At 44.8% G+C, this 23,462-nt stretch overlaps 1 protein-coding gene across 5 annotated transcripts in view; it reads right to left on the bottom strand.

The window, feature by feature from the left end:
• The window catches only part of CTNND2 (catenin delta 2), a 661,272-nt gene that overhangs the window by 156,699 nt on the left and 481,111 nt on the right, over positions 1–23,462 (bottom strand). For all 5 annotated transcript variants that reach the window (XM_040977415.1, XM_040977414.1, XM_040977418.1 and 2 more), the window contains one exon: positions 13,382–13,595. In XM_040977415.1, coding sequence (XP_040833349.1) covers positions 13,382–13,595 — 214 coding nt within the window. The remainder of the gene's footprint in view (positions 1–13,381; positions 13,596–23,462) is intronic.

Below are 23,462 nucleotides of genomic sequence, written 5' to 3' on the forward strand. Positions count from 1 at the left end.
AGGACAGAATTCTCAGCTCGGCTCTGGGGTGCTGCTCAGACACCTCCTGGGAACACAGTACAGAGACAGGGTGGATGGGAAGGCCAGCTGCCAAGCAGAGTTTCCTTGCAGGTCTCTTATTAAACAGATTCCTGTGCTAACAAACTGGTTCACAGAATCTTCTGCTGGGCACACTGGTAGAAGGGCACACAGCTGATGGCCAAAACTGTCCTGAGGGCACTGGAAGAGGGAGCCACAAGTGGAAACAGGTAGGCAGAAGCAAAACCGCACCTCTCCTCTGCCGGCTGAGTTCCATTCTCAATGGGACAACTAGAGGAAGTTAATTCTGGATATTTCATTAGGAATAACAAATAAAGAACATCTGTTGGGAAGGAAGGCAGGTGTTGGGCCAGGGATGCAAGCATTCTCTGATTTGCCCCTCTCCCTCACAATCCAGTAGGGATTTCTATGCTGTGTTCATTAACACTGGCTAATGTAATTTTTGTGATAATTGTAGAGCAAATAGAGCAAACTCTCAAACTCAATTAGAGAAAAGTGTTTCTAATTAACTTGTAACTCACGAATCATAAAGAAGAGCTGCGAATCAGTTATGCATTGTCAGACCTAACAAGTAAAAATGCACTGTACATTTCAAACAGGGGAAACAAACCCAGAAGGTCCCTAACAGAACTAGCCACTGAGCTACCACACCTGGCCTGGCGCCCTCTGCTTCCTCAGTGTGGATGAGTGCACACTCGCCTCACATCGGCAAGACAACCTCAGCTGGTCCAGGGACAGCCCACATCTCACCCCTGTGGGGAGCCAGCATCGGCGGTGCCCATGCAACACACTCTGAGAAGCACCCAGTGGAATTAGTGACATTTCAAGATATTTCGTAGGAAAGCAGAGGAGCAGAATTACAAGCCCCGCCCCAGGCAGGCCCATGAATAAGGACAGCGCTTCCCGGCTCTCAGTGAGAGCCCTGCCAAGGCAGCTCCGGGGAAGCCCGTCAGAACTTCCTCCTTTTCTGTTACTCCAGCAGACACACTGGGGTATGAGGCAGCCTCAAACTTACTATTGTTTGTAAAGATGATATATTTGATGGGACAATTATTTTGGCATTTCTCCCAACACATCTGTGCTAGATAATCTGCCTCTCCCCCTTGACTCAGCAGCCTACTGTAACTGGGGGCCAGTGAGGTCAAAGGTGCTGTGCCTAACTGTGATCACAGGAACTACCAGAGTCTTGTTATATGTGCATATGTTCTCAGGATAGTACTAGGTAAATGTGCAGATTAAAAACTGACAATCTGGGCCCAGCGCAGTAGCACAGTGGCTAAAACCCTCACCTTGCCTGCTTGGGATCCCATATGGGCACTGGTTCTAATCCTGGCGGCCCTATTTCCTATCCAGCTCCCTGCTTGTGGCCTGGGAAAGCAGTCGAGGACGAACCAAAGGCTTGGGACCCTGCACCCGCACCCACATGGGAGACCTGGAAGAGGCTCTGGGTTACTGACTTCAGCTTTGGTTGTTGAGGCTGCTTGGGGAGTGAATCAGCAAATGGAAGATCTTCCTCTCTGCCTCTATATGTATCTGATTTTCCAATAATAAATAAATAAATCTTTAAAAAAACCATAAAACCTAACAATGTTTGAATCAAGTATAAAGGTCTCTTATGAATGGAAAAATGGGAAAATCATTGACATAAAACAGACCAGCAATGCAAAGCAAGCGAGGACAAGTGGCACGGGCCAGCGGTGATTGGGAACAAACCCTGGAACCCGCGTGGCAGGAACACATGTTCAGGCTCCCAGGACACCGTGCCTTCGGAATGCTGGTCTCGGCAGAGCATGTTCTGTCTGTCCACAGTTAAGAATGGACAGAATGTCATCAGACGTGTCTCACCACAGCAAAAATGAGTACCACCCCCCCAAGCATTCTATCCAAATGTCCTGCTCCACAGGACACTGCTGTCACCATCTTAGTCCTACCCTAAGACAGGGGGAGCTTTGAATGGACGGAGTCCAGCAGGGACAGCCACACTGTCGCCATCCCCCAAGAACACCCAGAACAGCTCCTAAGTGTTCATGGTGACTTATTTCTCTTTCAAGACTAAAATCTGATATTCCCCAACACCACCTTTTGGATTTTCACTCAAAATCCAGGGAGTGATGAAACCCGCAGCCATCCTGGACTGCTTCAGGCCCTCCTCAGTAAGCAATGCCTAAACAGATGGGTCAGCAAGGACCCCGATGTCCCCTTTCACTTCCTTTTAATCCTAAAATCTACACCCCAGGAGAAGCTGGAGCCTAATCACCATGACAACCTAAAACAGAACATATTTTTGAAATGCACCTGTGTTGCTCTAAAATTATCTGTACATCTGATGGCAATTACTTCCTCTCACACACTCATCTCCCCTAAAATAAAAGATATCTGTTGTCCTGGCTCAGGGAGTCATGGCTTTGGAAATCATTCCATGGTCTTTTCATCTGCATGACAATTTCTTAAAATTTGCCAGGAAGCTGGCCCACAGTTTCAGGTGGTACCACTCACCTCTAGCCTTCTACCATTGATGGGAGAGAGAATAATATACCATTGTTTCCTGAAGCTGAGTTTCATTCTAAAAAATAAATCCCCATCACCTTCTAAACTTTTAGCCTGTAGACTCTTTCCTAGCACAACTTTTCGTCTGTACTCTCACCACACAACACAAGCTCCGTAAGCCAGGTCTCTTGACTTTTACCTTGGAACACTCTGCATTGGTGTTCATGGAATGCAAAATTCCAATGGCACATGATACAACTAATGGCTTTGCAATGCAATTAAAATACCAAGACTCCTCTCAACCAAACTTTTCTTTTCTCTCTCCTCACTGCCTCCTAGACAAGCAAGCTCTAGGATCTTGGTCATTAAGAGGAAAGCCACAGCAGGCTGGTATATGGATGGAAGGTGTCATCCAAAGCACTTAAGTCTCGCATCCATAGAGCAGGCATTGAAAAGCAAGCCATTTGTTTAACACGTGAATGAGACCCAGTCTAGAGAGTCCAGAGCTGCTTCAGTGTCGATTTTCCATCATGATTAGGAAGGGAATTAGGAATCATGCGTGTGTTGAGAGCGGTGTGATGTTTCCCTCTGCACGTGGATGCAGCCAGGCTAGCTGCTGCAGACAGATAACCCTGAACTGGCCCAAACACTATCAGACGAGACCAGCTAAATGTCTTTATGAAGAATGTCTATTGCAGTCCAGAGAAAGTTCGAGCACATTTCTCTCCTCTGCCTCTCCGTGATATCACGGAAGTAACAGCAATGTGTCAGTGGGGAATGATTCTTTCCCAGGCCTGATGTCCCCCACCCCTGAACGGAGCACAGTGAGCACAACACAAATCTCTCCCAACTCCATTTATCCCTGCCCTGAGAGGTGGAAGAACTCATCCCAGTCATCTGAAGGTTTCACCATCTTGGCCCTTCTTGGGAATGAGGGATCTCACGATATGGCAGGAAGACTGGTAGAGGAGGGGTGCGGTTACCTGATTCAACTACTGACTTATGCCTTATGGCTCATTCTAATGCTCAGGTCTATATGAGCTGACTAACTTAGGTAACAGGCCTGGAGCCTGGCCTTCAACCTGCGCCCTAGGAGTAATGAGTTGATCCTATAGCTTCCTGCCTACTTTGTCAGAGGCCTGGCTGTGGAAGAGAGGGCGCAATAGTGGGTTATATAAACTATGACCCAAGGGCCAGTCACCTGCTTCTACAAACCATGGCACTTAACCAGGCCCATTTGTTTATGTATCATCCATGAATCGAGTAGTTACAGACCCAAGATGTTAAAAATTAAAATATTTTCTCTATCTTTACTGAGGAATCTGGAGGGATATAAGAAAAACAGGTTTTTACAACAATGCTTTTGAGTTTGACACCAAAGGAAAGGTAAAAGGCAGCCCAGCCTCGATTCTAGCAGTGCCCATGCTATGTACAAAGCATCCGACCTGATAAGCAGGTGGAACAATCAGAAACAAAACTGAGCCTCCCTCTTAAGAGCTTAAGGGGTCCTCAGAGGGGAATGAGTTTCAGAAGGATGTCCAACATAAGAAACAACTTCTAGAAAGATGTGGTTCGCAGAGCCTACTTGGAACACGTACAAGGAAAGTGACCCTAGGACATTCATCAGTGGTCTGTGTGCAGGTGCACACCCTTCAGCTGCAGCAGGAGCAGCCACAGCTCTGCAGAGGGTTGAACAGGGACAGGAGATGCAATCAATCCCACAGTGAAAAGCAGAGGAAGAGAGCTGTTGTTGAAGAGAGGGGTTGAGGAACTGCTCTCAGCAAGTGAGGCAGTGGCAAGTGCGTCGCCAGCTGGCATACATCCTTCTTCACGGGGCCTGGGAGAGCTCTGGGGTGAGGTGTGCTTGTGCTGTCAGCCTGGCTGAACCAGAACCATGTCTATCACAATCCCCTTACCTGTCCGTGAGGAGGACTGTGTAGAAGTTTGAAGGAGTCCAGGGGTGTGTATGATGCAGCAGCCACAAGCTGGTTGCGGGCAAAGGGCACCAGGAGCTACTGCCATGTACACACATAGTCAGGCTTGCTGCTTCAGAGTTTGCATGGAGGTCAGCAGCGAGGGCCACAGCCCAGTCAGCTTCCATGGCCACATGGCTTTCAGCTCCCCTGTTCTGGCTGCACACAGGGTGTCAGCTTCTGTATGTCCCTGATGTGCCTGAAGTGCAAGCAGGGAGAGGCCAAAGTGGGCTTCAGTCTGTCCTCATGGGTGCCAGCTGGCTCTGCTCTTACTTTCACGTCCAGTTTCTTCTTGACTACTGTCTGCTGACCCAGGTGAACTTCAGACCCATCCCTGGACACACATGCCAGGCCTTCCACCGATGGACTCACCAGCTCCCACAACGTGTCAGGTTGAATCCTGATTACAAACTCATATTCCACATCACTCTCAATTGTCTTCCTCCTTGCTCAAGTTACAGCCAACACAGCTGATGTTAAACCTGGAGTCACTGTCACTGCCACTATCTAAATGCTGCCAAAAGGGTATGGCTGTTGTACTGACAACACACCAAAGACAACACAGCATGGATGAGAGACTCTTCCTTCAACTGGGGAATGCTTAATACTAACCCGAACTTTCTGCCTCAACTTGCTGTCTCCTGATTCAGTTCAACTTCACAGACAATGGGCTCATGAAGATCTAGTTGGCTGGCACTGCTTGACTGGTGCGTCTCCATTGCTTTATTGTCCTTCAACTACTTCAGGTGCTGGGTGGAATGACAGCCCTCCAAAAAAGCCCTCAGCACACGCCCCAGGGCCCGTGACTGTTCCTTACAGAGCAAAAGGTACTTAGCAGGTGGCACAAAGTTCAGCAATTTGAGATGACAGGATGCTGGATGAACCAGGTGGCAGAGGAGTCCTTCCTGGAAGCGTTCAAGGGGGAAAGGTGAGCAGGAAGCGATTGTCAGGCCTGCAGGCTGCATCTGAAAACAGCAGAAAAGAGCCCGGAGCCAAGGAAAGTGGGCAGGTTCTAGAAACCAGAAAAGGGAGAGAAGTGGACTGTCCCCCAGAGCATTCAGAAGGGAACACAGTGCCCACATCACCTGGACATTAGTGAGATCTGAGCCAGATGTCTGAGCTGCAGAGTAGTGATGATAATATGTCTGCAGTGCTTGAAGATGTTAAATCCGTGGTAAGTTACAGCAGCAATCACTAACCAAGACTCCTTGGGTCGCACAGCCTCTGCATGGGCGGGCCTGGATTAACTCCCCTTGCCATGGTTCTTTGGTTAGACGGGCAGGGCCAGCAGTCACCGGACGGCGAGAAGAAAGCTGAGAGCGAAATGGTCATCCTTGGAGGCCCTGAATGCATGTGAGGAATTGCAATGTGAGGAACACAGACATCAGGCAGACCCCACAGGGCACGAGCCCCCACTGGCCATGACTGTGCAGAAGGAACAAACTCAAGCAGGGTGCTTCTGACACTTTCGTTAACTTAAGAATTGTGGACTTTGAACTTTAACACACAACGGCAAGAGATATTGATTTTCTGACTTTAATTCCTTTGAACTTTAATGCCTTTGGACTTCAACATGAAAGTGGATTTGAACTTTGATTTTTAATTTCTCCTTGGGAATTTGATAGTTTGTGGGGTTTATATTAACATTCAAGGCATCTCCATGTTGCTGGCATTTCATTATTGGAATGTCTCTATTCATTTCTATCTTTAGGTATTGTTTAATGTTACTGTAGAACTACTGGTTTGGCTATACTGGGCAATAAAACACCATTGGGCATAAAAGCAATGATACTGGGGTTTAATTTGGAATTTGGGAAACATAGTAACTCTGAATTTCGCTTAAATGATTTTCTAATTCATTTCAGTGTCTCTAGCTGTAATACATAAACTGGCCATCAGTAGTTACATGTGATCCCTTCCAAAAATCCCAAGAACAAAAGCTATCTTCTATTTGTACCTTTTAAGCTATTTTTTAAAGATTTATTTGTCTTTATTGGAAAGGCAGATTTACAGAGAGAAGGAGAGACAGAGGGAAAGATTTCCTGTTCACTGGTTCATAACCCAAGTGGCCACAATGGCTGGAGATGAGCCAATCCAAAGCGAGGAGCCAGGAGCTTCTTTAGGGTCTCCCAAGCAGGTGCAGGGTCCCAAGGCTGTGAGCCATCCTTGACTGCTTTCTTAGGCCATAAGCAAGGAGTTGGATGGGGAACGGAACAGCCGGGACACAAACCAGTGCCCATATGGGATCCCAGCACTTGCAAGGAGAGGATTTAGGTACTGAGCTATCACACCAGGCCCTAAACTATCATGTTAGAAAAAAGATTTATTTATTTTAAGGAGAGGGAGCAAATGTGTGTGTGTGTGTGAGAGAGAGAGAGAGAGAGAGAGAGAGAGAGAGAGAGAGATGCTTCTGGTTGCCAGCTCATTCCCTACACAGCCACAATGGTCAGGACTGGGTGAGGATGAAACCAAGAACTCCATTCAGGGCCCCCACTTATGTGGCACTTGGGCAACCTTTCCCTACCTTCCCAGGCACATTAGCACAGAGAAGGATGGGAAGAGAAGCAGCAGGACTCGAATCAACATCGTGCTATGGGATGCTGATATGGCCTGACCCACTGCATCTCACCATCAGTCCCAAACACGTAGCTCCTGCTCTGGGGAGAGATCAGTTTGTAGGTAACGGCAGCCCACAGGGAAAGAAGAAAATGGGATGGGGGGACAGTTTGGGATATCCCGCTCTGTTTCAGTGTCTTCTCTATACAAGGTGTTTAGTTAATGTTCCACATAGAATTCTCCAGAAGTAGCAAGCTTGCTTGCATGACAATTTCAAGCAATGCCTCCAACATGGCTCCTATCAGCAAAGGACATCATATTTAGAAATGTTTACACTTTCTCTAGCAAATGGTTCAGAATTCCTGCAGGGCTGAGGATGTTATTTACGAGGGACATAATGGCATAAGGACAAGAATGGAGGAAGTCAGCAGATGAGAAATTCCATCACATTTCTGCAACATGAAAAAGGATGGAGGTGAGCTGGCCGGTGCAGCTGCAAGGGGAAGCCAGCCCAGCCACTGACATACCCAGCGAGGACAGGCGGGGTGGGGTGAGGGCTGAGGGTGCAGGTGGAACCCTACAACTCTCATTCTGAGCAGGTGGGCACATGGGGCACAGCAGTGCAAAGGGAGGATACCACGAGCGAGGTTATCCTCACTCTGCTCCCACCTGGAGGCCCACTGTACCAGTCCGTCGGTAGAGTGCCACCCTTCGCCCCAGGCCAGACTGTCCAGCAAGACACACTCACTGGGGAGAGCCTCAAGGTGACCACTGTCGTCTGAGCTTTGGAGAGAAGCCCCTCTGTAAGATCCAGGCAGGACTGCTCCTCCCAAGAGCCCATTCTGCTCACAGAGAACACGAAGACTTCTTAGATTTAAAACACAGAGAGATACTATTCCCCTGAACAAGTTCTCATAGATATATTGGAGAAAAAAATAACTGCTAGTTACTAGAAAAGTTGTTCCAAATTATATCATAAAGGGCCAGACACTTGAAATTATGTACAAAAATAACGATCAAAGAGGCTACAAATCTGACTAGTTTCAGAAAGAAGGGACAGAGTGAAGAGAAGCAGGATTTTAAACACACACACACACACAATTTTCTCATACTGAAAAAAATCTGTGATTCCTTAAATTTAGAGCATTCAACACCAATGAAGTTCCAAAAAGGCACATACTCTCATACACTCATCAGAGATTTGATAATATTGGGAATAATATTAAGTTGTGGAAAATATTCAGGAGAAATCATTTTCATTCTAGGGTTCCATATCAAGCAAACAGCCGTCACGTGTGCCTTTTCAGGCTGTCATCTCCTGAGTGCTCTTTTAGGAATTTGTAAGAGATTAAAGCAAGAGAGAGAGAATAAGACCTAAGAGAGTAGGCTTTTTTTGTGTGTGGGGGAAAAATATTTACTCACTTATTTGAGAGGAAGGGAGAGAGAAATAGATGCTCTTCAATGTCGGCTTGCTCTCCAACAGTCTGCAGCAGGTGGGGCCGAAGCCAGGAGCTGGGCAGTCAATCCAGGTCTCCCCCACAAGTGGCAGGAAACCAATCACTTGAGCCATCTCCCCTGCCTCATAGGTTCTACAGCGCAGGAATCTGGACTCAGAAGCTGCAGTGAAGATGCCGATGTGGATGTCTTTCCCAGGGCTAAATGCATGCTCCCAGGATACTGGATACTATAATTCTATGCAGGATGGTGGAATGGACTGCCCACAGAACAGTACCCCAACCTGCCTTGAACATGGAGGAACCTGAAAGCAAGGGCCTCGGTATGCTAAGATTACTAAAGGTTGAAGTCATGGCCAGAGCTAAAATTGGTGGCTGTTGTCTTTAATTAAAAGGAAACAACAGGGGCCTGGTGTCATAGCCTAGTAGCTAAAGTCCTTGCCTTGCATACACTGGGGTCTAATATGGGCAGCAGTTCATGTTCTGGATGCTCCACTTCCCATCCAGCTCCCTGTCTGTGGCCTGGAAGGGCAGTCGAGGACAGCCCAAAACCTAGTCACCCAGCACCAGAATTGGAGACTCAGAAGAGGCTCCTGGCTCCTGGCTTTGGACCAGCTTGGCTCTGGCTGTTATGGCCACTTGGGGAGTGAACCAGCAGATGGAGGATCTTTCTCTGTGTATCTCCTTCTCTTTGTATATCTGTCTTTCCAATAAAAATAAAATAAATATTAAAAAAAAGGAACACCACTTAAATTTGCAAGGTGTGAGATGGAAGAATACTCTGGAGTTGAGACGGCCAATCTCTCAAGGACACTTGCCTTCCACAGAAATAAAACTTAATTATGAAGTTTTATGGTTTAGTAAAACTGTTTTATTATGATTTGCCAAACATCCTAAAATCTTTAGTTGGGCATTTCAAAATTGAGGTCAATTATTTCCATACTCAGAGAGAGAAAAATTATATTAGTCAAACTCAAAGGACATGCGGCATCTCTAATCAAAGTTTATTTTCTTAAGCAGCATTTCAAGTAATAGCTTCAACTGGGTTTAAATAAAATTCTGATCATCATCTCATAGTAATTATTGCATAGGAAGAAAATTATTTATTGCCAGGCCTAACAGACAGTGGCAAACACATTCTGCCAGGCACAGATAACAGTACAGCAGGCAGCTGGGCTTTTTTTTTTCAGTATGCATGTTTACGTGTGGAATGTAAATGCATGTAAATACTTCAATTTTAGCATTTTATCATTGTTCAAACACTTTGCCAAGCAATATTCTATAAATAATGTAAGGCTCTCCGTGATCGGCCTTTCTTCTCGTGTTCCATTATTTATCACTCAGCCCTTCTCAACACCTTGTGGATACACAGTGAGGTCGTATCTAAAAATCTAGTTAATAAACCAGCCTCTATTTTGTTTTTTAAAAAATCACTAGAATTTTTCTTGGTTTTTGCAGCTATCCTAGTTTATGAGTGTCTAGGGAGAGATTTAAAGGGAGCCCTTCCCTGTAAAGTTTTTCTAACACATTGTTTTCCTGTCTGAGCTGAGAGGCAGGAAGAGGGCAGAGCAAACCCTCCTTGTTCTGGTGGGGCACCTGGAACAATGCATTGCTACACCTGCTGGCCACTCTGCTGACCCCACTGGGGAAACGCGGACAAGTAAAAGACGTCATCCTTGCTACACTGAACTCACTGTAACTCACTGTGATATCTAACCCAACTCCATCAGGCATGTGTGCAAAAGCTTTGCATCAATGGAAGTGAAGGGAGCTTCTCTTTCTCCATTCTATTCTCCACTACAGAGCCACTGACTGCTTGCTGCCTGCCAAGTCCGTGTCTCCAAGGTGCCACATCATCAGCAAAGCATCCGTACGTACCTAGGAGCTAGTACTGCACGAGGTGGCCATTCAGAACAGGTTCAACCCCAACACTGGGCACCGAGAGAGAAGCATGCGCATGCTGCACATGTGTGAAACAAGATGGCCAAGGTGTAGGACCCACTGGTCACCCCAAGACATCTGAGCAATGAGTGATGTCAGCCCGCAGGGAGCATCTAGAGCCACATAGTTAGGAAGGCTTCCTGAAGAGACTCCCAGAGTCGGGGAGGGACGAGAGTCTCTGAGGCAGGCAGTAGAGTGGAAGGACAAGTCTCGAGAAATGGAGGATGTGACAACCTCGAGATTATGCTGGGTTAGCTACAGCAACATACAGACTCCCAGCGCTCTACAAAGCCAAGAGGGTCAGGCTTTCATGGCCCACTCTGACAGGTGGCCATGACTGGTGCTGAAGGCAAATGTGACTTTTAAAACTTCTCTGCAGGGCATTCATTTACCTTCCTTTCACATTTGTCTCAAGCAGTGGAGTCACTGTTGGCTGGACTGTATCAGCCATGTGATGCCTAAACAGAAGCCAGCTGAGTCCGAGGGCTCAGCCACATGCGGTCACTAGGACCAGCTTACAACAGCAGTTCCTCCCACACCAAGTGTTCTCAGAGGCACTCTCCTCCAATTTCCTCTCTAGAGTGTCAGTCTGACCCAGAGGTTTGCTGTTTGCTGTGTCTACTGCTCAGAAACCTGGACCTGCAACTTCTGAGAACACGTCAACAACACGCATTGCTTTTGGACGAGTGCAATTCCTAGCTGAAGTCCAGCCAGGCACAATCAGATTCTGCCTGTGGAGTGCCTGAGTTTGGAAGCAAACCACTATCACTCCTTATCAGTCTGGTGGTCACCCCAGAAAACAGCATTTTCTTCTAAGACTGCAGGTGGAGTAGGTACTGATGCAGAAGACAGGGGACATCACAGGGTACAGACGTGCATTCTTCTGAGCAACAGCAGAATAAGAGATGAAGGTTCAGTGTGTGTCCCGCAGGTGCCAGCATCCTTCCTGCAGCACAAGTGTCAGCAGAAAGGCAACCTCCTTGGGAGACAGAAAATGTTTCCAAATGGAACTTAGGAAGGAATCTCCGTGTGTTGTCCAGAGGTGAAACTGGGGCCCGCAGGATCTGTCAGGAGCAGAGCTGAAGGCCACAGAGTGGCAGCACGGATTCTGCTACAGCCTCCCAAAGCCAGAGCAGCACAGGACATGCTAGTGCGGGTGAGGCCACGCTGCAGGGTCGCTGCGTTCCTCTAAGCCATCACTCGGCTCAACCCTCCACGTGGCTTAGGGTCCTCGGCATTCATGTTGGAACAAATCCTGAATTTAGTGAAATCCAATTCTTTTTTATTTTTAGAGGTATTTTTTTTTTACTTTCATTCATTCCTTTTCTTTAAAATTTTCTATGACACAGTTCTGTGGATATAAGGATTCCCCCTCCACCTTGCCCTCCTTCCTCTCCATTCTTCCACCCCTTCCCTCCGCTATTCTTCCCTGTATTATCACAATAGTATAGTCCTTTGGCCATAGTCACAAATCCAACATAGGCAATGGTAGAAAATTTAGTATCCTATTTTCAAGGTATATTTAACACCTTAATAACCCAATCCTTTGTACAGCACAACACATTGTGCAGAGTATTGCAGAAGGTGTGAGGCTGCCCTTTGTTCTGCTGGCCTCACACATGTACTGGTAAGGTCTTACTGCCCAGGAGTGTCATGTTGCCATGGCACTCACAGCATCCTTTCTCTCTTGGGCAATTCCAACATATACATAGTCCACAAAAACAGAGATGGGTGTGCAGACATAACAGGTAAATTGTCCTCGCTGTGAAATGATCTCAAGCATTACTGATCATCATAATTTGTTATAAGTTAATAATTGTGAATAATAATCACATGGAAAATTATTTTAGTTTTCCTGACTGTCACCCAATGCTCATTTAGTGTTAAATGTGAAAGACTGCTGTTTTCCATAAAAACAACTTTCCCCTTACAGAAAGAAAAAGCAGCTGACTGTAGCTGTAATTTAGCAGAGTGAGGTGTGGCAGTCATCTTAAATGTGTGAGTTTAGGAAAATATACTGGTGCTGGGAGTCCTGCCCGGGACTAAACAAACATCCATGAGCCTCTAGTTTGAGTTGTGTGTCCCGTTCAGCACACAGATTCACAGACCCTGTACAAGCACAGCCACGAGGAGATCTCGGAGTTGAGCCAGCTCAGTGGGATCAAGAATAATTAAAGAGTACTTTTTAAGAGTTAACTTCACAATCCAGTAACCACATACTTGCCTATAAAGGTACTCTGATGACCCGGAAAGTACCACCTACACAGCCCATTAGCACAACCAAGAAGAAAAAGCATTATCATCTCTGTTAACAATGAGCAATACCGCACACTTGAAAACAAAGGACAACAGCTCATGGCTAATGTTTCCTCGGATTCTACAAAATGCATGTGCTGAGTGCGTTAAGCCCTCATCCTTTACACTGTCACATGACTCTCACTTACCAAGCCCCAAAGCTTCTGAAAAATTCCTTGATATGTAATGATATAAATTGGAAATGTTGGTAGGCATAAACATATTACTCAAGAAATTAACTGTTATGTAAGATCATCCCTCTCTGCTGGTAACCACATTATAAACTGCAACATACCCTTGAACCAAGAACTCATTTGCTGTGTAGTTTTGGAAATAGTTACTCAGCTTATTTTCATGATGACCGTGGGATAATACAAGATGCTGAACTCCTCTTAAATCAACTGATAGGGACTGAAACATGAGCATGGAATTTTAGTGAGGGTTACCGTTACTGGATTTTAATTATTTAAAATGACCAATATTTGTGTGTCACATCTGACACTGTTTTACTCAGTTGTTTACCCATTCAAAAATGCCTCTATTAGTGGCTCTTGGAAAGCCTGGACTGCAACATTTCATTAGCACGATCTGCAATGTGCAGCTTCCCCCACGCCCCGCAGGTAAACAGCCGCCCACCTGTGACCAGCTCCCGGATCTCCAGGTCGGTGGTCTTGCGGAGCAGCCGCACCAGCGCGGGGATTCCGCCGCAGTTCTTGAGCGCGATCTTGTTGTCGTCGTTGGCCTTCCCGTACACCAAGTTTCTCAGAGCTCCACAGGCACTACGGTGGACTTCGGTCATCCGGTGATCCAACAGGTCCACCAGCAGCTGGATGCCTCCTTGTCTCCGGATCTGAAAGAGCCAAGGACACGGCTTTGGCCTTGGACAGTAAGGTTTTGCCATCCCGAGTAAACATGTTTCTTACATGAAGTATTTGCAGTCGTTAATTGCACTGAACTGAATTAAGGCACACTCAGGGAAAAGAAAAACAAGAATCTCCATGGGTTTTATTGCCTGTACTTGCTTTAATTTCCTACCAATAAAAATTCAAATGTGTTTCTTTCAAGGTACAGAATTTTGGAAAGGTGATTTTAACTTTGTAATGGGTGCCTCAGACAACAAAACAGATGGAAGTGCAAAAGGCATTAAATGGTCCTCATTCTTCAGACTTATCAAACTGAACTGTTTTTAAAGGGCTACGGGCTAGGGGCCAGTGCGATGGCTCAGCAGGTTAATCCTTGCCTGCAAAGTGCCAAGGTCGCATCTGAGTGCTGCTTTGTGCCCTGCCTGCTCCACTTCCCCTACAGCTCTGCTGTGGCATGGGAAAGCAACAGAGGATGGTTCAAAGCCATGGGACACTACACCCATGAGGGAAGAAGCTCCTGGCTTTAGATCAGCTCAGCTCCAGCCACTGTTGCTATTTGGGGAATGAACCTGCGGATGGAAGATCTTTCTGTCTCTCCTTCTCCCTGTAAATCTACCTTTATATAAAAATAAATAAAATTTGAAGGCTACAGGATAGATGTGCACAATGCTAAAATTAGGCTGAGCGGGAAACACTCCACTTTAAAGGAACCCAAAGCTAAAATGGGGCATGAAAGAAATGACACAGCAACTTCACCTCAGAAGGTCCAGGAGTGTGTCACAAAGGGAGACAGAACACGTACAGGCCATGTCACCCTATGTTTAACTCACATGTTTGATTAATAACAACAGCAAAAAAACATTAAATTGTAGTATACCTTCTACCAAAAGAAAATATTAATCTTTCACAAGTAAATGCAAAAAAAAATCTTTTACATTTAATTTTTACATGCACCTTGCCCTGGCTGTCTTTTGATTTGGATACCAATTTTAAAATTTAAACTGGAAACAAAACAGTTCATTAAGACACTGACTACTTCATGTAGTGATCATGAGCAAATCCTCATTGGAATCTTTCTGCATTCATATGGGAAAATTACATGGCTCACTCAGTAATAGCTTCTTAAAATAAGACTTTAGTGTGTCTCTGGGATCGGAGGATTGGTACCTTCTGTAGTTAAGTTTCTTATTCCTGAAAACTCCTTCATCCCACAGACGTGTGGGTGCAGGGTGAGATTCCCTGTGTTGCTGCCTTTCTCCTAAGTGTAACTGCTCTGTTTGAACCACATTACACCCCAGTTAAGATTCTCATTCACCTTCACCTGCTAAGGAGTGCTTCACACCACTGGGCATAGTCCACCTTTCCTCCTGCTTTACTGTTACCAGAATGCACATTCTGGCAGGGCAGGGATCTTTGGCTCACTGACAACTCTTACATGCCATGGCCATTTCCAGCGCAAAACAGAAATGCACTAAATATTTACTGAATGAATGAGGAGAACTAATTAATATGTGACTTGCCACTTGCTTCTCAGATGTGCTTTTTGAAGTTGAGTAACATTCCTGCTTGAGAGTGTGTCCCCAGGGGCTCCAGCACCCCCTCTTGTGCCAGCTTACAAACAGAACAAGTGCCAGCTTCTTGCCCATGGGGTGGGTTTCTGACAATGCAGCGAATGCCCTGGGAATCATTTCCACTCATCAACAAAATGGAAGCAGAAGCTGGAACCCCCACGGAACTCAGATATTAGGTCCCTCATTGGAAAACATGAAGTTGGCTGTGCATGAACGGGGCCAGGCAAGGACTCGGGGACAAAGCCATCAGCAAGATGGCAACGTCCAGTGTTATTTGCCCAGTCCGTGAATGGACAAGGACCTGGGAAGGTGGCTCAGGAACCGGGTCAGCTAAACAGAGAACAAAGGAGCCAGAAACAACTTGACCCAACTCACAGCAGCTTCACCCAGGGCTTGGGACCTCTCAGGTGAAATGAAGTGTCATTCCGTGAGTGATACGAATTACAGGCTCACAGGCTCCTGGTTTCGTCTCACAGGGGATATCCTGTTTGTAAAAGGTTAGACTATGGATGCTATGCTTCTGTTTGTTGGCATTTTGTGATTATTTATATGATTTTAAATTTTTCTGGGTTTAATATTTTGGATAACGATCAAGTCAGTAAAATAGATGAAATAAAAACAGACTAATACTCTCTTCTTGTAGTTACTCTAACAGTCATAGTAAAAGCAGACGGTGTACTAAATCTGCTGATTGGTCTCCAGAACTATGAATGTTCTTCTTGCACTTCTTCTGGAACTTCTAATTCCATTTTCCCACAAACTTTCTGAAGTACCTTTGTATCTGTCTATATGTTTTATGCATATCTATATATTTTAGCTATACTGGATATTAAAATTAATACTCCTAAGATGACAAAATATTTCCCAATCATATGACCAAAGCAAGTAAGCTATTAAAATGTTATTTCAACTTGTTAAAAGGGAGAACGAATTTTAAATGAATGCAATATAAATTTTTAATGACATAACGGAACACAATGTTTGCAGCATGACCCTGATCAATGCTCTATGCTCAGATTATAATGAGCTCTTAAGTTCTCTTAATCTACTTGGAAAAATACAAGTAAGACAGTAAGCTTTCTCTTCTGCTCTTTTTTGGGGATCACCAGACCATCTACATAAAAAATACATTTTGAGGAGAATGGTTGAATTTTGTTTAAAAATGTGAGAATTTCGGGCCCGGCGCGGTGGCACAAGTGGTTGAGGTCCTCGCCTAGCACGCCCGGGATCCCATATGGGCGCCGGTTCTAATCCCGGCAGCCCCGCTTCCCTTCTAGCTCCCTGCCTGTGGCCCGGGAAAGCAGTCGAGGATGGCCCAAGGCTTTGGGACCTTGCACCCGCGCGGGAGACGTGAAGAGGCTCCTGGCTTCGGATTGGCATAGTATCGGCCCGTTGCGCTCACTTGGGGAGTGAATCATCAGATGGAAGATCTTCCTCTCTGTCTCTCCTCTCTATATATCCGCCTTTCCAATAAAAATATAATAAAAAAATAAATCTTTAAAAATGTGAGAATTTCACTTCTCTTCTCTGAGGCCAAAGCCCAGTCAGAGCCAATACTCAGAAACTCATGTATGACAAAGGAGATGGCCAGGTCCCTGCTGCTGCCCTCTCGCTTGCCACCTCCCTCCCCCGACAGGACCAGAGGGAAACTGGAATGGGGCAGTAAGTCCTCACCCTGGGTGCTGGGAAGGGGTCCCAAGGCTGTTCTCTCATTCCCTCCAACACTGGCTTTCCCTGCATCTACACTCTCTCCCATTTCTTGCACCCAACTCTCCGAGTTCTGCCTTGTATATAATCTTTTGAAGTCTTCAGACATTTAAACAGGAAGCGCCCCCTTTTGAAGAGCTATGATGGGACACCGTCATCATTGAGATGGCCTCACTACCTCCTCTCCCACTAAACAGTGAGTGATGTACATCCCGCTGATGCCGCTGCTCCTGCTGTGACAGCTCCACTTCCTGGCCTAAGTCCCAGACCTTCCTTCCACTGCCATTGCACGTTGGCTCATCCTCTCACCTTCTTTCCTTCATCATCCTTAAGCACTGAGATTCAGTACTATTTAACCAAATGCAAGCTCATATGTCATATTTATACATACCAATAAGATACAATACACTCGAAGAATCTGCCACAGTAGAAGTACATATCTAACAGATGAACAGGAAAGGTGTGGCTGGATGTAACATGCAGTTTCTCTCTCTCTCGGCTGTTTTTCAACAGACTTCAGCATAAGAGTATTTTAGGCTCACAGCAAAACTGGGTAGGAATGCACAGAGCTCACATCCACTCCCAGGGCCCATACAGGCACAGACAGCTGCTCCCATGATCAGTATTCTGTTCCCTAGTGGCACATTGTCACAGTGGATTAATCTGCATTGATACATCATTATTACTCAGCCCAGAGCGTTCCGCAGGCACAAGGAGGGCTCATTCTTGATGCTCTACATGTTTTTTTAAAAGATTTATTTTTATTGCAAAGTCAGCTATACAGAGAGGAGGAGAGACAGAGAGGAAGATCTTTCATTCAATGATTCACTCCCCAAGCAACTGAAACAGCCGGAGCTGTGTTGATCTGAAGCCAGGAGCCAGGAACTTCCTCCAGGTCTCCCACATGGGTGCAGTGTCCCAAGGCTTTGGGCCATCATTGACTGCTTTCTCAGGCCATAAGCAGGAAGCTGGATGAGAAGCGGGGCTGCCGGGATTAGAACCAGTGCCCATATGGGATCTCAGCGCATTTAAGGAGAGGACTTTAGCCACTAGGGCAGTGCACTAGGACCCCTGTACATGTTTTTGTGTGTGTGTATGTGTGTTACTGCTTCTTTGTTTATTTATTTGAAACTCAGAATTACAGGGATGGAAGAGACAGAGAATCTTTTATGTGCTGACTCACTCTGCAGATGGCTGCACTAGCTGAGGCTGGGCAGGCTAAAGCCAGGAGCCAGGAGCTTCTTCCAGGACTCTAATATGGATGACAGGAGCCCCAGCACCTGTAGCACCCACTGCACCGCCCAGGTCATTAGCAGTGAACTGGGTCAGAAATGGAGCAGCCAGAATTGCACTGCCATCCTTATGAGATTCTAGCATTTACAAGCAATGACTTCACGTCCTACGTCACAATGCTGGCCCGATATGCTGTAATTTAAAGACCCTTGGGAATTGAATAACACCATGTGTCCACTATTAGAATATCACAGTTAGTTCCAATGCATCTCCAGGCTCCTACCCCTCCTCCCTCCCAACAGCAGGCAATCACTGTTCTCCATGCTTTCTGCTTTTTCTAAAATCTCAACGAGTTGGAATCATACAGGATGCAGGCCTTGTCAGGTTGGCTTCTTTCTCTTAGTAAGGTGTATGTAAGTTTCCTTCAAGTCCCTTTATGGCTGGAGAGCTCATTTATTTTTTAACATATTTCAAAGTTTAGATGGGCTAGTCTATTTATCACTTCTCCTACTAAAGGATTTGGGTTGCTACCAAGTTTCCTCAACTCTTCCTGAAGCTGCTATCATCACATACACTTCCAATTCTTTTAAGAAAATAAAGAGAAATGTGATTGCTGGATCTTCTAATAGCAAAGTGCTTAGTTTTTGCAGCAACTGAAAAACTGTCTTCCAAAGCAGCTGCACCCTGCAAGCCAAACACCACTGAATCAGAGTTCTTGCTTCTCCATACAATGAAAATCAAGTGATATGTCAGCAGAAACCGTTGTTGAATTTTAATCTTTACCCTGGCTAGCAATATGCCGTAATAGTACCTGGATACAGGTCAATGGCTGGAGCCTCTGATTCCGCCCTATCCAATAATCACAATAACACACAACGGAAACATCGGACGGAAGATCTCCCTCCCTGTCTCTCCTCCTCTCTGTATATCTAACTTTCCAACAAAAATAAATAAACCTTTAAAAAATAATCTTGGTTTGAAAGCTACTAGAAGAGACAAAGTTTGTGGCTTGGAAACTAGACTTTGTGAAACGACACCAATTTTACTTCTCAGCTGTAATGTAGATACTACAAAGTTATCAGTTTATGGAATTCATATTTTACTTCAATGCATTGCATCCTTCATCCTTATTGAAAGACAGCTAAACATCCAGTGTTTCCATAAAATATGAATTAAAGTGCATCCATGCAATGGCCTTTGAGTAACAAAAGCAGAACTCATCAAAGTATTTTTAGTTTTTTAATGGCTACCACAGTTCTCCTTAGAATTGCGTAACAGGATCTCTATTCTCCAACCAGTAAGTGAATAAAGATGAGTTATGCTTCTTTACAAGCTAAGTTTACAGGACTGGGAATGCTGAATTACTGAGAACACTGCAGTTAGGAGTGGAGACCCCGGGGTTCAGCTCCTGGCTCCTCCTCTTCAAAGCTGGGTTCCCCCCAGCACTACTTAAACATCTATAAAACACCAAGACAAGGGTAACTTCAGAATTCAATGTGAATTGCTTAACAGAGTGCTCTACAGAGATTATCTGTTACAGAACTGCTCACTACATCAACTTGTTAGAGGATATTCTTAATTGACTTATTGCCCTGGTCAATATATGAATTGCTTTAATCATATGCAGATACAGGACATGGGAAAAAACACAACTCAGAGTTACAGCTTCATAAATCTGCTTTAGTGTGTGAAGTCTATTACCTAATAGATCACAGAATCTCATCTGCTGTGTAACTAACAAGATTAACTAGGGGATATGTTTACTCCAAGGAGAACTGGATGGATTCTATTGGTCACTTAGAGAAATAATTCAAAGTGCAATGCTAACGAGAAATTTTGCCAGATATATTTCTGATGCAAGTACAAAGAATTTGCTAAGCTGTGTCTTTCAATAGAGGATAACACTGTTTTCTTGATGGGACAACTTAAGTGGCAAGGCAGCCAATAAAAAACAAAATAATTTTGAGGTGATACTAGTTCTTGAGAAAAAAGGGGAATATTTTGTGAAAATGCATAGAGAATTATTAGGCAGAAAGAGAGGAATATTTCTTTTTATTTTATTCACAATGTAGCTTCTACCTGTTCCCCCCACCCCCCCTCGCAGTGAGCAGGACAATGTTTATTACAGATGGAACCTCCTGCCACAGCAAATAGGATGGGCTCCAAAGTAGCAAATCCCCACATCTGGTTAAGGTGGAGTCTTGAAAGCATTTAAGCACAATCGTTTTAAAATAAAACAGCAGCTAACAATCCATTAGCAGGCAGGGACACAAAACTCAAAGGCTGAATTTTAATCCTATCTATTTTGCACAAAATAAAAAGCCATCAGAGGGGTATGGCAGGTATAGGCATCTTTTTCCTTCTATTCTCACAGGCTGCCCGCTTAGAAGGGTGGAATCACTACTTTGTTGCTATTCTTGTGATAAGACTGGAAAAGCAAGGAAATGGAGAACTAGCATTCCTCTGGGGACCTAACTGCCAATCAGTTGCCATTCTCATGGTAACGGGATCAGCAGGTGGAAGCAAGCATCATGCACACTGTTGAAAGGACACCCACCTTCTCATCTCACCATGGACCTGCTCTATCTGCCTACTAGGGCATCTCTGCTGTCCTTCCCTGGGAAGAGGGGACCCTCAGGCTGTTTCCTTGGAACAAGCACCTGAGAAAGTGAAAGCAGCAGGTGACAGGATCACTAGCTAACACACTCATTCAGAAGCTCCTCCTTCCTGCATATTTCCCGGGTACTCCTCCTGGGCCCCAAGGTAGCAAGTGATGGTTTGGTCTCAGCAAACTCTCTGGCTTTGGAACTCTGTTTTCTGCCTGCTTTCCTCAAAAGCAAACATGACAGCCCGTTAGAAACTCACAAGGAAGGATAAAGACGTGCAGCTTTATTGTTATTTCATTTGCTTAGTCATCCTTTTTAATCGTCCCCACAGTTTCTAGAACCTTTCACCCATACAAATTTTAGATCCCACAGGATCCTACCCCATTGGGGCATGTTTGCTGCTGGCACGGGAGTCTGAAGGCACCAGCATGGAGGCAGCTGCATGGCTGCACAGCAGAAGCAGCACCTGTCTTGCAGGTGTTCGCCTTTTTACACTGTCTTGCATTTAAGTGAAGTAACTGATTTTGCACTTACTATTGATAAAAAGTTTTCTTCATTGCTCTGGTTAAAAGGAAACTGTTTCTCATGAAAATCTCTGAACTTGTCACTTTCATGCAGTTTGAACATTCAAGTTCCAATCACCTTTACGGTTCCATTACTTAAACAGACTGAGGGAAAAAAACACCACGAATCATATTCCATCCAGTGATGCATTCTACATGACATCTGAGGGCGACAATGCACCTGTGACACTAGAAGTAAATTGCACATAAGGCCCGCCCATTCCCTTCTTGCTAACTTTGATCACAAACAGTGACTTTTTCTAGACAATCACCCAGTCTGGCAATGAGACACAGTCAAGTGGAAGTGGATGAACAGCTCGCAGCCCAACTCTCCACTGAAAATCCTGATGCCTGCAAATGAAGCAGGAAGGCATGAAGGTCATATACAACTCAAAGCCGGCTTTCTGCGGGCCAGGAGCGGACTGTTCATGTGCTCAGAATCCCAGTGACCAGCTCCAGCTTTGCTCTTCCTCACCACCCAGGAAAGCAGCCCCACCCCTTTTTGGAATTTTTTTTTAATTCATAAGCTTTACCTTAAGACTGGGAGACACAAAATATAAACTATTTACTCTTAGTATGATAAGAGTAGCTGCAGTTACTAACAGCAATACAGTAAAAATAAATATTAGCAAACACCAATATTCTTGCCATGGAATTATCCTAGTCAACTTCCAATAGTAGATTCTAGAAAGAAATGAGAAGTTTGTTTGCAAGAAATGAAAAGTTCAGTTTTTAAATTGAAAGTACTTAAAAAAACTTCTGACATTCACCAACAATGCTGCAATTAAAATAGCAGCTTTTTTGAACACAGCCTTTAACTTACTCTGATTTTCTTAAAAGATTTGTCCTGTAGAGATAATGAACTTCAAGTTGATTCTTCAGACCAGGATTCTGGCTGTAAAATTACCTCTTATACATAGTAGGGTTGGAGTCATCTTTCCAGTCTTGAAGCCAAAACACTTCTGTATAAGCAACACTTTAACCATCACTTCCTGTGTGTCTTGCTTCTTACTTTGACTCCTTCTCTAAAGACATCACTGAAGACACATGATCTGGATGAGCCTGATGGTTTCTATCACCTGGTGAGAGTTTGGTGCTGTCCTTGGAGATGCTGAACCCACAGGCCATACCATGATGACAAACTGGCTCCACTAAGCCTCCCTTTCTGCTTTCTATTTCCATATTTAGATACAGTATGATACTAAAATCTCATGGTTCTCCCTAAGTTACAAAGTGTTGATAAATTCAGTCATGCCAGGGTCTTGACTACCCTGAATCATTGCTTTCCTTGAATAATTCTGACAGCAACTCACACAAGCAAAACACGTGTGTGCGCGCTTTCTTGTCCCTAGAACACATTCCTAGGTTCAAAACCTGTCTGCACTTTCTCTTTAAATCACTGTCATGTGCAAGCAGATATATATATTGTCTCTTACAGTAGGAAATTCAGTCTAATGAACATGTCAGAACACTACTTACATGGCCTCATGTCATCTGAGTCATTAATATCAATGATAACCACTAGTGACAAAGCCTCAAATGACTGCTTTCCTAGAGCAGACATCACATACACTGTAGGATCTTCTCCGGGCAGTTGGGGCTGAGCCGTCCTCTCCACCTCTCTGCGCGTGAACCATCGGGCTTCCTGTAGGTGTGACTGGACACTCCTGGATAGCCCTGTCCTGTGTAGCTGACCCTGGAAAGGTCCCCTTTGGGGGCTTGATTAGTTCCTTTGTCTGAACTCCTTTGGTTTTGGCTTTATTAGCCTATATAAATACTTGCTTTATAATTATATGAGCAAAATTGTCTACTTTCAAACTTGATTCATAGAAAAATCTGCAACAACTATGGTACTTGTGAAAGTTAATACTGGAATTACATTCATTTGAAATATAAAGGAAAGTGAAGTGAGGACAACAGTTAACTACCTGATTATTTACCTGTCTTTTTAACAGGTGTGACAGATAATAAGACTTAGAATATTACAATATGGGAGGAACCAACTGAATAGAAAGAAGCATCAATCACCAAAATCAACTGGAAATTTTCAGAGTCAGTGTGAGAATTCAGTGTAATACAACCTTAAAATTTAAAATCTGAAAACTTTCTTCTGTGTATTATAGTTTAATACAACAAAAAATGGTCAGCAAGAATTTTTTAATTAAAAAACAATC

The sequence above is a fragment of the Ochotona curzoniae genome, unplaced genomic scaffold, assembly GCF_017591425.1.
Source record: "Ochotona curzoniae isolate NIBS_2020 unplaced genomic scaffold, NIBS_Ocur_1.0 contig_2754, whole genome shotgun sequence".
Lineage (NCBI taxonomy): Eukaryota > Metazoa > Chordata > Mammalia > Lagomorpha > Ochotonidae > Ochotona > Ochotona curzoniae.